The sequence below is a fragment of the Coturnix japonica genome, chromosome 3 (genome assembly GCF_054131305.1).
Source record: "Coturnix japonica strain WE chromosome 3, WE-NBRP24, whole genome shotgun sequence".
Taxonomy (NCBI): domain Eukaryota; kingdom Metazoa; phylum Chordata; class Aves; order Galliformes; family Phasianidae; genus Coturnix; species Coturnix japonica.
Genome location: NC_140665.1, coordinates 91,583,333 through 91,597,949, shown reverse-complemented (window position 1 = coordinate 91,597,949; position 14,617 = coordinate 91,583,333). Strand labels below are relative to the sequence as shown.

The window sequence follows — 14,617 nt, the reverse complement described above, 5'->3', positions numbered from 1 at the left end:
GGGATGTAGGAGGTCAGGATCGTGGAGCCCCTTGGATGGGATACGGTGGTGTGCTGCTGACTGGTGGTAACTCAGCTCCTGTGCCCCTGCTACTTCCTCAGCTGTACTGAGTGCTGCACCGTGTGATCACCAAGCTGCTTAATTCCCTTGTGATCACCACGTGTCTCCCCACTCCCTTTGATCTGTCATAGCAAGGAAGCTTGCTGTGGCTTTGCCTTTTCCTGTGTTTATGAGTACTCCTTCCTCTGTCACAGTAATGTGCAAAGCACAGCCTCCAAGCAGTCATTAAAAGCATTAATATCCCATCTGAAGTATCTCCCGAGGCAAATTGCTCTAACAAATAATCAGAGTTAATTACCTACACAATTATGACATTGACATTAATGGGAAAAGCTTATGTTAGCTTGCAAAACAGCAACCTCAGAGCTGCAGTTCTCAATAAAACAATTTGTACAACTACTACATGACAAGCATTACCTGCTTAGTCTTCCATTAATGTGTGGTTTTTTCCCCTCCTCTTCAGAAGTATCTTTTAAAATCCCATTTCCTATTCATGCAAGTGTATTACTGCAGTAACACGTGTGGAAGTCTAAAATAGCTCACTGAAGGAACTCCTAACATGACCTGATTGTGGCTAATGATGATCCTTAAGGTCCCTTCCAATCCAAGCCATTCTGTGGTTCTATACATTATAGGTTCTATACAATATATCTCTGCTAGAATTCCTTAGCTGCATGTGTGTGTGTGTCTATGAATGGACGTTGTTTAGTACCATAAAAACAAGTAAAGATTACTCCCATTTTGCTTACCATCATGTTGTTTCAAAGCACTGTATCAATAGCAAATTTTCATGCTATAAAAAGAGGAAAAGCAGGCAAAACTATGTGCTCCTTGTTGAAAATGTTCTTTATCACTCTTATTTGAAGTCAATACACCTAACCGCCCAACTCTATTCACCTGAATTGAAAGCCTAAAAGTGTTATTATTGCATGTAACAGATATTTGGGGCACATATAAAGCAAAAAGCTTCGTCAGAGCTTCAGTTACATCACTCAGATTCAGACTTGTAGACAGAGGTATTTTATTCCTTTTTGTCTGCTGTATGGTCACTGAAATATACCTAGAGTACTGAAGAAGGGATCAAGAATCCTTCCTCACCCAAAGTCATGTATCTCCTCAGTATTTCAGAACTTCATGGGTTTTAAACCTCTGGGAATTTTTCATTGTTTCAGTCCTCCTGACCTTGTTGAGGTGTCCTTGTGTCATATCAAACAACTTGGGGAGGATGTCTGGGATTCCTTGAGGAGTCCTGAACTGCAAGAGGCACCTAATATGTGGGCAAATGGATTCAGCCTTTGTATGTCTGTTAACACCTAGCGACAGTCTTAGGAATGAGTTGGAAGAACTTAGAAACAGATTGAATTCACCCCGAAGTAGACACCAGGTGGATACTGTGCCACACTGCTCCTCAGGCTTCATTACTGGGATTAACTAGGTATGCAATTCAGCTGCCTGAGCTTCTAGTGCCATTTGAGATGTCTTCCAGCTCACGCCACGTAGCATATGGGTTTTCCACAGGTCTTGTGTCACCCCATCTAGGTGTCCTGGATACCACGAGGCAGCTCAAATGCCACCAGACAATCTACATTTAGGTGAGTGAAGCCTTAGCTCCCTGAAATGGGAGCTTTGATATATAGTGCCCATGTAGACACCTACATTTAGGTGCTTGGGTCTCAGCTATGGTCTCAATTCTAACGCAAAGCAGGAAGCAGAGCCCTGTCCAACCTGGTCTTGAACACCTCCAAGGACGGGGCATCCACAACCTCCCTGGGCAGCCTGTTCCAGGGCCTAACCACTCTCCTAGTAAAGAACTTTCCCCTAACATCCAACCTAAATCTTCCATCTTTTAACTTAAAACCATTTCCCCGTGTCCTGCTATTGTCAGCCCTTTTGAAGAGTTTACTCCCCTCCTGGGAGTAAGTTCCCTTCAGGTATTGAAAGGCTGCAATGAGGTCACCTCGCAACCTTCTCTTCTCCAGGCTGAACAAACCCAACTCCCTCAGCCTGTCCTCATAGGGGAGGTGCTCCAGCCCCCTGATCATCTTCCTGTCCCTCCTCTGGACCCTTTCCAAAATCTCCATATCTCTTTTGTACTGAGGGCTCCACACCTGGACACAGTACTCCAGATGGGGCCTTACAAGAGCCGAGTAGAGAGGGACAATCCCTCCCTATCCCTGCTGACCACCCCTCTCCTGATGGAGCCCAGGATCCCATTTGCTTTCCGGGCTGCCAGAGCGCACTGCTGGCTCATGTTAAGTTTCTCATCTATCAGGACCCCTAGGTCTTTCTCTGCCGAGCAAGAAATGAATAAAAATGATTTGGCCTCATCTTTCAGGTGACAGAAATAGGATGAGAGGTAATAGCTTTAAGTTGCACCAGGAGATGTTCAGGTTGGATATATTGGTTCTCTCCCGACTCCCCAGCCTGGTGCATGCCCACTTTCAGAGCCGGCCGGGAACGGGAAGCTCAGCCATCAGCCCCGCTCCAACCCACGGACCCGCCCATCCACTACGGAGTGCTGCCGGGTCGGAGCTGAGCACAGCCTTCCGCTTCCCCTACGGCCCGGAAGAGGTGTGTGGGATCGCCATGCAGGTCTCCAGCCTCAACGAGGTGAAGATCTACAGCCTGAGCGCCGGCAGGAGCCTCCCGGAGGTGAGGGGGAAGCCCGAGCGGGACGGAGCCTTGAGGGGGGGCGGGAGGGACGTGTGGGCTTCTCCGCAGCCCGCTCTGCGAACACTGATTCTCTACTTCTTTTCTCATTGAATCTCATCACGTTTGGGTTGGAAGGGTCCTCAGAGCCCCTCCGTCCCAACCCTCCTGCTGTGGGCTGGGTTCCCACAGCAGATCAAGCTGCCCAGGGCCCGCTCAGTAAAGAATTGCCTCCCAGCAGTTTATGAGCTCCCTTTAGATACTGAAAAGTGGGATGATTATTCTTACTACTGGGATTTTTAATGTAATTAAGAAGAAAGAAGTGATCTTTCAGGCAGATCCTAAACTATAACAGTTTTCTGATTCTACTGATGTGCCATAATGTGGATACTGATGCCTGTGTTTCCTTATAGTGGCTCTCAGACAGGAAGAAAAGAGCACTGCAGAAGAAAGATGTGGGTGAGTTTTCCTATCATAGCCCTCAGCAGATCGAGGCTGTACACATCTGATGTGCTAATCCAGGAGTAGGCAGTTTGCTGACTCAAGGAAATCGTGCACAACTTATTTTAATAAATACAAGTGTGGTGGATGCATCCCACAAATGTTTTCTGATCAAATCTAGCTGTAGACTCCTGTGTATGTATTAAGCTCAGCATAGAGGGCAGCTCTGTGATTTTATCGTGTCATCATCATCATAGAATGGCTTGGGTTGAAAAGGACCATAATGATCATCCAGTTTCAACCCCCCTGCCATGTGCAGGGTTGCCAACCACCAGACCAGGCTGCCCAGAGCCACATCCAGCCTGGCCTTGAATGCCTCCAGGGATGGGGCATCCACAGCCTCCCTGGGCAACCTGTTCCAGTGCATCACAACCCTCTGAGTGAAAAACTTCCTCCTAATATCCAACCTAACCCTCCCCTGTCTCAGTTTCAAACCATTCCCCACTGTCATATCACTGTCCACCTTCATAAGCAGTCATTCCCTCTTGTGTTTATATGCTCCCTTCAAGTACTAGAAGGCCACAATGAGGTCTCCCTGGAGCTTTCTCCAAGCTAAACAAGCCCAGTTCCCTCAACCTTTCAGTTTTACTCTAAATTTGTAATATCAAAGGAGATGTTTACATACCATCATGAGCACTGTGTAAAGCAGCCAACTAAAAACATATTCATGGAGGTAACAGCGTGATGGAATGTATTATATATCTTTGATGTGTAGAATGTGTGACCTTTTTGTGAATGTGAGGTATAATTTGTCACATGGTTAGCACCTCATTATAGACATCTATTTGGTATGGTGATAGCTGGCTTCTCAATGTTAGTGTACTGCGTTGCTCTCCTGGCTTGTGTAAAAGACAAAGATGTATCTTAACAAATATTCATTTTTGTTCAGTGAACTCAACATACAAGAAATAAACATACAAGAAACTCAACATATAAGAAATGATTTCATTATTGGATTGATAATAGTACTAGCTTTACAAATAATGTGACTTTATATGTATCTCTTTTTCCTTTGTAGATATCCGTAGAAGAATTGAACTTATTCAAGACTTCGAAATGCCCACAATTAGCACCAAGATTAAGGTATCAAGAGATGGACAGTATATTATGGCAGTTGGTGAGTTAACTAAGGATCCCGCGGTAGCAGAGGCCAAAAGTACTAATAATGTTTTATCACAGAATGTGACAGGTAGAAGATAAAGGGTTTTTAGTTTTGTTTATTTAATGAAGCATTGAATGTAACTGTGGAATCCTACTCTTAAGATGTGATGCAATGAGTGTTTTAGTACTTAGGTTGAGAAACGCTTAATTTTCAGCTGTATTAGAAGAATACCAATCTTATGAAAACAACAACTTGTTTGTTTTTATAGTATGTTCGTAGAATATGAATCGTAGAATCATAGAATGACAAGGTTGGAAAGGACCTACAAGATCATTTAGTCCAACCATCCTCCCATTTCTGTAGCTACAGCAAATCATTAAACTACATCTTGTAGCTCCTCATCTAGATAACCTCTTGAACACTGCCAGGGATGGCAACTCCACCACCTCCCTGGGCAGCCATTCCAGTGCCTGACCACTCTCTGAGAGATAAAGTTCCTTCTTATGTCTAGTATAAACCCCTTCTGGTACAAACTTCCTTTAAATGACTTTTGAGTATCACTGAGTGTTTTTTTTTAAGGATAGAGGATAATGCTACATTTTGTAACTGTTAACTGTTAGAGTGAGATCCTAACATGATTACTACAGTAGCCCTAATGTCACGAGGCTTGGTCTTTCAGTCTTACTGGAAGGTAATGTTAAGTTCTGTTACTAAGAGGCCTCTTTTTCGTTCACAGAAACATAGATGTAGTGAAGAATATATACATAAAACATCATTTATTTTTTATAAAAGGGTTAATGTTACCTTTTTGTTTAACTCTTATTAAAAATCAAATTCTTGTTTCAGGAACTTACAAACCAAGGATCCGCTGTTACGATACTTATCAGTTATCCCAGAAATTTGAAAGGTGCTTAGATTCTGAAGGTTAGTATAAGCTGTGGCTGTTAGTAGGAGAAATCTTCTGTCTACAGTTGCTGCTCTTTCTGGGGAGTGTTGTGTGAGTGCGAGATAGCAGGCAGTTCTCCCTTCTGTTCTCTTCCCACTGTGAAACAGTGAGGTAGGAGAGTGCTCTGTGGTTGCTCAGTTGTTACTGAAATAAGTTCTTGTGTTTTCTCACTGTGGCTCAAGTCAGTTAAAGAGAATTCCTTGATTTGGTTTGTATTATTCTTAATTATTATTTTTAGACACAGGTGGTAGCAAAGGTAAGGCCCCGATTTCACATTGTTTGCTGTTCACATTGTTTGCATTGAGAACTGTTGTGATGAGAGCAAGGAGCCACCTAAGATCCGAGAAAGGGAGAATCTGCTGGAAATTAGACTGAAGGAGGAGATTTTAGGGTCTGTAGATTTGGGGAGGGTTATTTTGTTTTTGTTCTTAAAAGACTAATGGCAGAAGACAGATAGAGGTGAATGGAACTGAGGGGTTGAAAACAGAAAGCACAGAATAGTGCAAGACCTGAATCGTGAATGAGAAATGGAACTGGTCTGTTTTTGATATGTGATGTAAAAAAAAAAAAAAAAAGAAAGGAAAAGAAAAGAAAAGAAAAGAAAAGAATGAGAGCTACTGAATTAGGTCAGGAAAAGGGAAATAGAAATTTTGTTATTTGATTCCTTAGTACTGCAAGGAATTTTGTGTGGTGCAGATAGAGACTGCGCTACCAAGTAGTATGAGAAGGAAGAGTCAGGGAGGCTGGGGAGAGAAAGGTGTGGCATGAGAGAGACCCACTTGGAAAGAGTATGAGTCATTGTAACAATTAATGCTTGCTGTTAATTAGAGCTCAGTTTTTTGAACTGGCTTCTTACAAGACTTTAGAAGTATGTTTAGCTTGCATTGTATCATAGAGTCACCTTAAATGACCTACCTTGTTTAAATGGAAACAGTTTAGGTGAAGCAGCTACTCCCTAATGTTCCAGACTCACCTTATTTAAAGCTAGGTGAAGTTCTGTGTGTTGTGGTGTTCAGCAGAGACAGTAGCCTTTGCAGTTGTGATTATTGACCCCTCGAAGCTCAATCTCTGGAAGCTGACACCTTAGAAAGGCTGTGTCTGAAAACGTGTAGTACATTTGATCTCATGTTATTCTTATCATCTTTGATGGCTCACCAAAGATCTGTGGACCACCCACTCACTGAAAAGCATTTGATTAGACCTTCCTAAACACACGTTTGAGCACTACATTGAGGAGCATATCAAGTATACAAGAATGATAAAAAAGATTATAAGAAGCTTCATAAATTTCTAAAGTTTTCTTAAGTAACTTATTATTTTGCAAATAAGGTTGTCTAATTAAAGATTTTATCACCATGTCTGCATTATGCATTGACACCTGTGGGGAATACTTACATGGCTAAAGGTTAGCATAAGAGTAAATAGTATTTTCAGGCTTTGTGCCAATGTTTGCAAATAAGTTTGCTTGCTTAGTTAACTTAAAATTCTCTTGTTCTCTCCTCTAGTGGTTACATTTGAGATTTTATCAGATGATTACTCAAAGGTATGTCTAATGTTTTCAATGTATAAATGAGAAAATTGTGTAATATGTACATTAAAATACATTTTCATATATAGTAAAGGCAGCCGATCAACAACTTTTGGAACAGATTGTTTAAAAAAACAAACAGGATAAACATTTTTTTTGTACCTTTAAAACATTGTTTTCTTTGCCTCTTTGTACTGTAATTTGCCTCACCACTTGTAAAGTCTTTTGTCTGCAGTAGAGAGCAGCTTCAGATAGTCAGCTACCGTATGATCAAACTAATGTGAAAAACATAATTAGCTGTTCTTGCTAGAGTAACGTTTGGTTATAATTACTGTGACAGTAGCCAACATGCACCTTCTTTGAGAAATGGGCTAGCTACAGCCGAATTAGGCTGATTTGCTATGGCAATGATAGCTAAGCTTATGAAGGAGGCAAAAAATGTGGAGAGAAGTAGCGTGTCTTGTTTATCACAGAATCACAGAATGACCCGGGTTGGAAGGGACCTCAAGGATCATGTAGTTCCAACCCCCCTGCCTGGCAGGGCCACCAAACATACACCTTTACTAGATCAGGTTGCCCAGGGCCCCGTCCAACCTGGTCTCGAACACCTCCAAGGACGGGGCATCCACAACCTCCCTGGGAAGCCTGTTCCAGGGCCTAACCACTCTTCTAGTGAAGAACTTCTCCCTAACATCCAACCTAAATCTTCCCTCTTTTAACTTACAACCATTTTATGAACTGCTGTATTGGAGGAAACAGTTGAGTTATTACAACTGTGTGCCTTTTTTAGGCTCAGCACAATTATCACTCCCAATTCTGTTGAGGGCCATCAGAAATGTGCTCAAAATCTTGTATTTTCCAGCTGCAGCAGTTGGTGTGACAAAAGGTGTTGCCTGTTCCTAAATCTTTGCTGATTCATCAGAGTATTAAATCTAAAATGAAATATGGGTATTTAAGCACATCATTTTGCTGATCTAATTAGAGCACAGCGTGTTGATAGTTAAATTTTTACTGTATTTTTTTTTTCTTCAGAGACTTTAGCATTACTGGTACAGGTTTGTCTTATATTTTCAGACACATCATCTAACCTTCTAGCTCTACGTTTTTCAAGTGAGTTTTCCAAGCATGTGTGAACTCAATGGAAGAAGGAAGTGACTGATTTAGTAGGGCAGCCTCCTGCTTCTGGTTGTAAAAACCAAGCAATTATTTGCAAGGCTGAGGAATTCTCATTGTTCACCCATCTCTGACTTCTCAAGCAAACAATAAGGCTTATGTGTGTTTCTGAACTGAAATTAGGACTGTATTTCAAACTGAACCTTGACAATTGTATCTTCATTTGTATTTTCCTAAAGCATCCTAAATTGTTGGAAAGAAAATTGATTTTAGGAAGTTAGGCCATTATAAATGTGACAAAAAGAGGGGATAGTATTTAAGAAATGGTTAGAATACAAGGAATGCACTTGAAATGGTTAGAATACAAGGAGACACCTAGGGTTCATTTCCTGCATGAAATAAGACCAATGCTCTGTGATCGCCTCCTAAAGAATAGTTCCTTCCCATCCTGCCTGCCCAGCCAAAGCTGAAATTTTTGCTACTGCAATGAGTTTGACTGTCCTTTTTGTAACTGCATTTCAGTTGTAGGCTGCTACTGGATTATTTTGTAGTATCCTCACTGCCTAACTAACAAACTCGGATTCTTCCAGACTTTTCATCTAGGGCTTGTATTCTACCCCTTGTCTGGTTTGGCTTTGTTGAGGTCCTCTCCAGTCTGCTCCTACTAACCTTGTAAGGTGTCATTTTGAGGCTCATTTGTGTTTTCACAGAGCATACTGTTCACTTTTGCTCACTTTTGTATCTGTACAGTCAATTATGTTTCTTTGCTCTCTGGAGGTTTAGACTTGGACTAAGTTTTAGACTTAGGGGAGAGTGGTATCTCTTCTACTGTATTCTTTTCCAAAATGGCAAGTGTTTCCTCTGTCTTTTTTTGCCACCCACCATTGGCTGTGCTTTTCCTACCACATGTTTGTAGTTTTCAGATTTAATTATTAGGAAGGAAAAACAAGCGTGACTTCCAGTTGAGTGTATCCTTTTCTAATTAAAGAGGACATAATTGTCTTCAAGTCCCACGTTGTAGATACATCAGCTTTAGACATAAAATTGTTAGAGGTAACATAGTTGTTAGCAGAATATCTGCTTGTTTTTATCAGCTACAAGAAAATAAAGTCTTTTTGGAGGTAGTAAAAGAGAACTCAGCAAACTGTATCTTCCCTATTCCTGATAGAAGGTTTCTTGATGGCTTACTGATAGTGAACTAACAAGATGATATTTGTAATCTCAGTTAAATGTGGTATAATTTTGTTAAAGAAATCACTATAAGAACACCTCTAAACTACAGAAAGATACAGAGATTTCAGTATTGTCACAGCAAAATCAGAAAATACTTATCTTGTTAGCGTTACAATGAAGAGCTTTGCTTGTTGTAAACCTGCAGTTAAAAACATAAAGAAGTTAAGCACACAAAGGGTTGGTTGGGCTGTGTTTGGAAAAACATCATTGTGTAACATCAGCTGTGCAGCTGCATCTATAACCTTGTATGAAATAGTAATTACACTTGTGAAGAGTGATACTTGACTTTCATCTTGGATCTCAAGAGTGAGCCCTTGAATCAAAGTTGAAACACTAGAGTTTCTGATACTAGAAAAATGGAAAGGACAGAGAGGTCTTAAATAGGCATAAAGTAGCCACCCAGGTCAGTACTTTGTACATACCTCATGCAAAGGGAAAATGTGTAGATAAACATGACGGATTCAAAACAACTGTTACACTTTGTCTTCCCTGAGCTGCTCACTATTAGTGTAGGTAGCAATGTAGTACAGCTGGGGGAAGTTTAAAGTCTTGAGGATTTAGTATTGGGTGATGATATACAGAGTACACACATTCTAAACTGGCTCCTCTCTAGTCTAATCTAAAGAGAGTTGAGCCTCAGAGTCAGTTGTTGACCTGTAACTGTCTATATCACTTAATTGTTTGCCTTCACCATAGAGTGATTTTGGGCCAGTGATGATTAATGCATCCAGTAGTATCTGAGTAAGGTTTAAAGTACGGCACAAATGTGGTGGGAGTGGGAAGATTTCATGTATATATATGTGAGTTGTGCTATGTTATTTAGTCGTTTAGATCTAGCTTTCCAGTGATGCCTTACTGCAGGCTTAGAGGAACAAGTAATTTGTCTAAACTTCAGAAAAAACTTCAAGTTATTACATATGCTACTGTAAGTATTCATCTTATCTTGAATAAAGAGATTGCTCTGGCTAATGAGAATAAAGAACAAATTCTATCATTCTAGTAGAAATTATTTAAGTGGGTTGTGACAAACCTATGTGAGCAGGAAAAAGTCGCTGGAGGTTTTTATCCAAGGCCAGCTAAGGAGCTTCTGTTATCTTTTCTGTGTGTTTCAATTCTTTCTGTTTTATTTTCAGATTGTCTTCTTGCAGTGTGACAGATATGTGGAGTTCCATTCACAACATGGGCATTACTACAGGATAAGAATACCAAAATTTGGTAGAGACTTCTCTTATCACTATCCGTCATGTGACCTGTATTTTGTGGGAGCAAGGTAGGGTTTGAATGGATTATTTTGTTTCACTTCTGTCAGGAATGTTTTCCAAGAGCTAAATGAATGTTAACTGAACATTTATAATGCTGTTGTATTGGAAAAGGCAGGAATTCCTTCCAGGTGGAGATTGCTTATAAAAGAGTGAAAAATGTGAAAGTCTTAAATTAATTCAGTTTCTTGCATTGAGACTTTTATTCTTTGATTCAGGTACTTACAGATTTGTTGTCAAAATTGCAATTCACTGTACTCTGTTTTAAACGTGATGAACATCTTAGTAAGGAAACTGAAGTAGCTTTTTGTGGAGACTTTCAAGGCGAGGCTGGGGAAGGCCCTGGGCAACCTGATCTATCTGTGGTGTCCCTGTTCACTGCAGGGGAGTTGGACTAGATGATCTTCAGAGGTCCTTTCCAACTCTAAGGATTCTGCGAATCTATTCTATGATCTTTGATGAACATACAAATTATCCTTTCTTCAGTGTACAGAAAAGAAGTAATTGTGATTTATTTATTTCTTTTCTTTGTAGTTCTGAAGTATACAGGCTAAATCTGGAACAAGGAAGGTTTCTGAACTCCCTGCAAACTGATGCTTCGTAAGTAACTGTAATGCATGATGTCTGTCTTCTGTCCACCAGGTGGAACCAAACTACTAATATGCTCACCATCAGAACTGTATCTGAACACTGCCCAAATACAGAGGAAAGTACAACTGAAAAGCAACATATGCCTAGTTTCAACCTCATTTTATTTAACTTTATGTCCTGTCATTCTTTGTACCACTTTTTATTCTTTAAAGTATCCACACAAAAAATAAAAATCAATTAAAATTGCTTAATATAGACTTATTATAGTATTATATAACTTCGCCATTGCAACTCAATTTAGCCATCACATAGAGACCTGCCCACAGGATATGTACTTTCCTAGACATGTCTTTGTCCTTCTACTCTTGGAGTAGCCCAAAGAGTGTTGGGGTATTTTTTGTTTGATTGACTGATTTTTTTTATTTTTATTTTTTTTAATTAATTGATTTATTTTAATATCACCAGCATGTATTTGATTCTTTTGAAAACCATACCAATAGCAGGAGCTGGGCTTCTTTCATGTGAGAAGAGGCAGATGAAAAGAACAGATTTGAGCAGATAAAGTCACTGGTTGGTGAGCACCAGGTGGGGCTTAGTAGGTTGGATAGCTTAAGGAGCATGGAGGTATTTGGGTGGGCACAGCTATAGACATCTAGTAACAGTGTGGAGGGGAAATAAAAGGGACAATCCTGGAGCAGTAGAGTTGAGTCCTGAGTGAAATCTGAATCAGGGAAATGAGAATTGAAGATTTGGAAAGCCTGTGAGGCAGGGGAACTGCATGAGTTATAGAATTATAGGTGGAATAGAAGTTGGGATGAGGGGTGTAAAGAGAAATATTTCTATTTTGGAAGAATTGTTGGAGAAGTGCAGGGCTCTGGCTTGAGCAGTTGAGAAATGTGGTTCTCACAAGAGGAAAGAGTAGTCAGGCTGCTCGTCAGAATATGCTGAAGATATAAGCTTCTGAACGTGTAGTCAGGAAGACGTGTTGATGTAATTGAGTTAAGAATACAGAGCAGCAGAGCAATGCGACAACAGTTGGTGGTAGGTGGTGGGCTTTGACAGAAGATTATAAAATCACTGAGGTTGGAGAGACCCTGAGTCCAGACTCCTGCTCAAGGCTTGGCCAACACTGAATTCAGAAGACTTTTCCCAGGGGTTTTTGTAAACTCTGAGAATAGAAATTCCAAAGCTTCTTTTGGCAGCCAGTCCCAATGAGGAGGTACCCTCAGGGCATAAAAATATTATCCTTACATCCAGTTGGAACCTCACCCATCTCAAGATATCGGCACCGTCTCTGATTTTCACTGATAGCTCCAATTCTTAGTAAGCTCCTATTAAGTATGGGAAGCTGCTACTAGGTTGCCATCCACTTACACACCCTGCCCCCATTCACCACTTTTGCTTTTCCAGGCTAAACAACGGTGTATGTGATTACAGAATTCCTTTTAGTTACATTATTCTGAAGTCATTAAACTTGTTCTTTTTTCTGTTTTAGAGAGAATAATGTTTGTGACATAAATCCTGTGCACTACTTATTTGCTACAGGGACAGCTGAGGTAAATGTTTGCATTCCTTCTATAAAAAGGGCAGCAGTGTTTGTATCTCTTTTGTATTAGTTTGCATGAGGATAAGAAGGAATCATGACAGGAACTTAAGTAATTAATTTGATCTTGTTTGCTGTGTTAAGTATAGATCTGTTAAACAGGAAGACTTAGAGAGCAGTGCAGGTACAATTTCTGAAATATCTTGCTTGCTAAGATACATGAGATTTTGCAGATGAGAGAAATTATTGTTATCTTGCCTGAGAATGTAAATCTCAGTTGAAATCTGCAGGCCTGTGTGCCCACTTAATCTTGGGAAATCTAATGTTAACCATTTTGATTTAGAGCGCATTTGTTTTAAATACACGTGAAATGTGTGGAGCTTGTATGCCATTATTAGTACAACTCTTGTTGTACGAAATTTGTTTTATTATTAATAGATAAAAGAATTCATAATTTCATGTAAAGACTTTCATGGTATCTGATATTTGTTGCATGAGCTTCAAATATATTTTCTAAACTCTTTAGGGTAAAGTGGAATGCTGGGATCCTAGAACTAGAGATCGAGTTGGGCTGCTGGATTGTGCTTTAAGCAGTGTGACAGCAGACACAGAGTGAGTAAATGCTACCTATGCAAAGGGCATTCTTCTGGTCATTTTTGTTTGTTTGTTTTGAAGTTTTGCTTCTAAAAACAGTTCCCACTTGGCACTACAGTGCCTGCTGCCATCTCATTGCTAGTGTAAGGTTTTCTTAGTTATAAAGTACCTCTTTATGTGTGGTATGTCTGAATAATTCACGCTATTATTTTAGCTATTTTTAACATGTGAAAAACTTAGATCATTTAGAGAGAGAACATTTAACTCTAAGAATTGTGCTTTGCAGGGTGGATCGTTTGCCATCGATTTCAGCACTGAAATTTGATGGAGCTTTGAATATGGCTGTTGGAACATCTACTGGGCAGGTAGTCTTAACTTCTACAACACTTCTTAGGAGATCCTTTTGCAGTTGCCAGTGCAGGTCTATTGTGCACTGAGTGCACTAAATGTAATACACAATAATACAAGTATTTCTGAGACTGTAAATTACATATGTAGAGCAGTAACAGTCATTTTTAAGCTGCAAGTTGATTTTGTCATATGATCCTGATCTTCAGAATACCGAAGGGTTGGCTTAAGATCATCACAACCTCCAACCTGCATACTGTAAAATTTCAAACTTTGTAGTTTTCTTAAGACATACAAATCAGTTATGAGAGGAAATTACTCCTTTTTAAGACTTTCAGTACTGGTTTCAGTGCAATACACATGTTCTACCGTACTTCCATGGAGGCTAAACAAGCAGAAGTGATTGTCTTTCAACTAATGTGTTGGGTTTTATTCATCCTATCTGACAAAGCATAATTTTGATTCATTTATTTGTTATTTCCATGCTAGTCATTGAGTATGCGGAAATTTTTGTCTGCCTTTAGTGATCTTTCATTGGGTTAAGAAAACTGCTTTTTGGAGACAAGAATTGTGCTTGTAATAATGCTATTATATGTGTCATGCAAGCTTTACCGGAGATATATTTATAATCTGAACTAAACAAATGGATAATATTTTTTCCCTCAAATTATTAGTATACATTCATATGAGAAATGTAAGGTTTTTCAGAGATTCCATTGGAAATTTTGTAGATAAAAAATGCGTATTTCTGGAGGATGGCCTGTATTCACCACTTCTCTTAAAAAAATAATTGCCTTCTCTGTTGTTTCTCTGAGTGAAAGGAATACTCAGTGAATGTGAAGGGCATGTGAGGATTTAAACCTTTTGAGTAAGAATAGTATATGAATGCAGAAGTGTGATATTAGTGATTTAAAAATACTGAGAGGGCCTTGAAAATGTTTCAGTTTTTCAATTTTAATTTCAATAGAAATGAAAAGGACTTTAGAAAGATTGCAAACTCTTGAATGCAGGTTTAATTTCTCTGGACTAAAACATTTTGTGGTTAAAATATATTGTCAGGATAAAATGGGCTTAATCATTTTCAGAGCTTGAAAGGATTTCTTTATGGAAAACAAACAAACAAAAATCTCACGTTGAGTTAAATCATTAA

General features: G+C 39.7%; 1 protein-coding gene across 2 annotated transcripts in view; it reads left to right on the top strand.

The window, feature by feature from the left end:
• The first annotated feature begins 2,608 nt into the window (after window positions 1-2,608).
• The window catches only part of NOL10 (nucleolar protein 10), a 43,676-nt gene continuing 31,667 nt past the window's right edge, over window positions 2,609-14,617 (top strand). For both annotated transcript variants that reach the window (XM_015859421.3, XM_085543953.1), the window contains exons 1-10: window positions 2,609-2,712; window positions 3,123-3,168; window positions 4,229-4,327; window positions 5,159-5,236; window positions 6,764-6,801; window positions 10,266-10,402; window positions 10,926-10,991; window positions 12,478-12,538; window positions 13,052-13,137; window positions 13,406-13,484. In XM_015859421.3, the coding sequence (XP_015714907.2) occupies window positions 2,647-2,712; window positions 3,123-3,168; window positions 4,229-4,327; window positions 5,159-5,236; window positions 6,764-6,801; window positions 10,266-10,402; window positions 10,926-10,991; window positions 12,478-12,538; window positions 13,052-13,137; window positions 13,406-13,484 (756 nt within the window). In that variant the 5' untranslated portion in view covers window positions 2,609-2,646. The remainder of the gene's footprint in view (window positions 2,713-3,122; window positions 3,169-4,228; window positions 4,328-5,158; window positions 5,237-6,763; window positions 6,802-10,265; window positions 10,403-10,925; window positions 10,992-12,477; window positions 12,539-13,051; window positions 13,138-13,405; window positions 13,485-14,617) is intronic.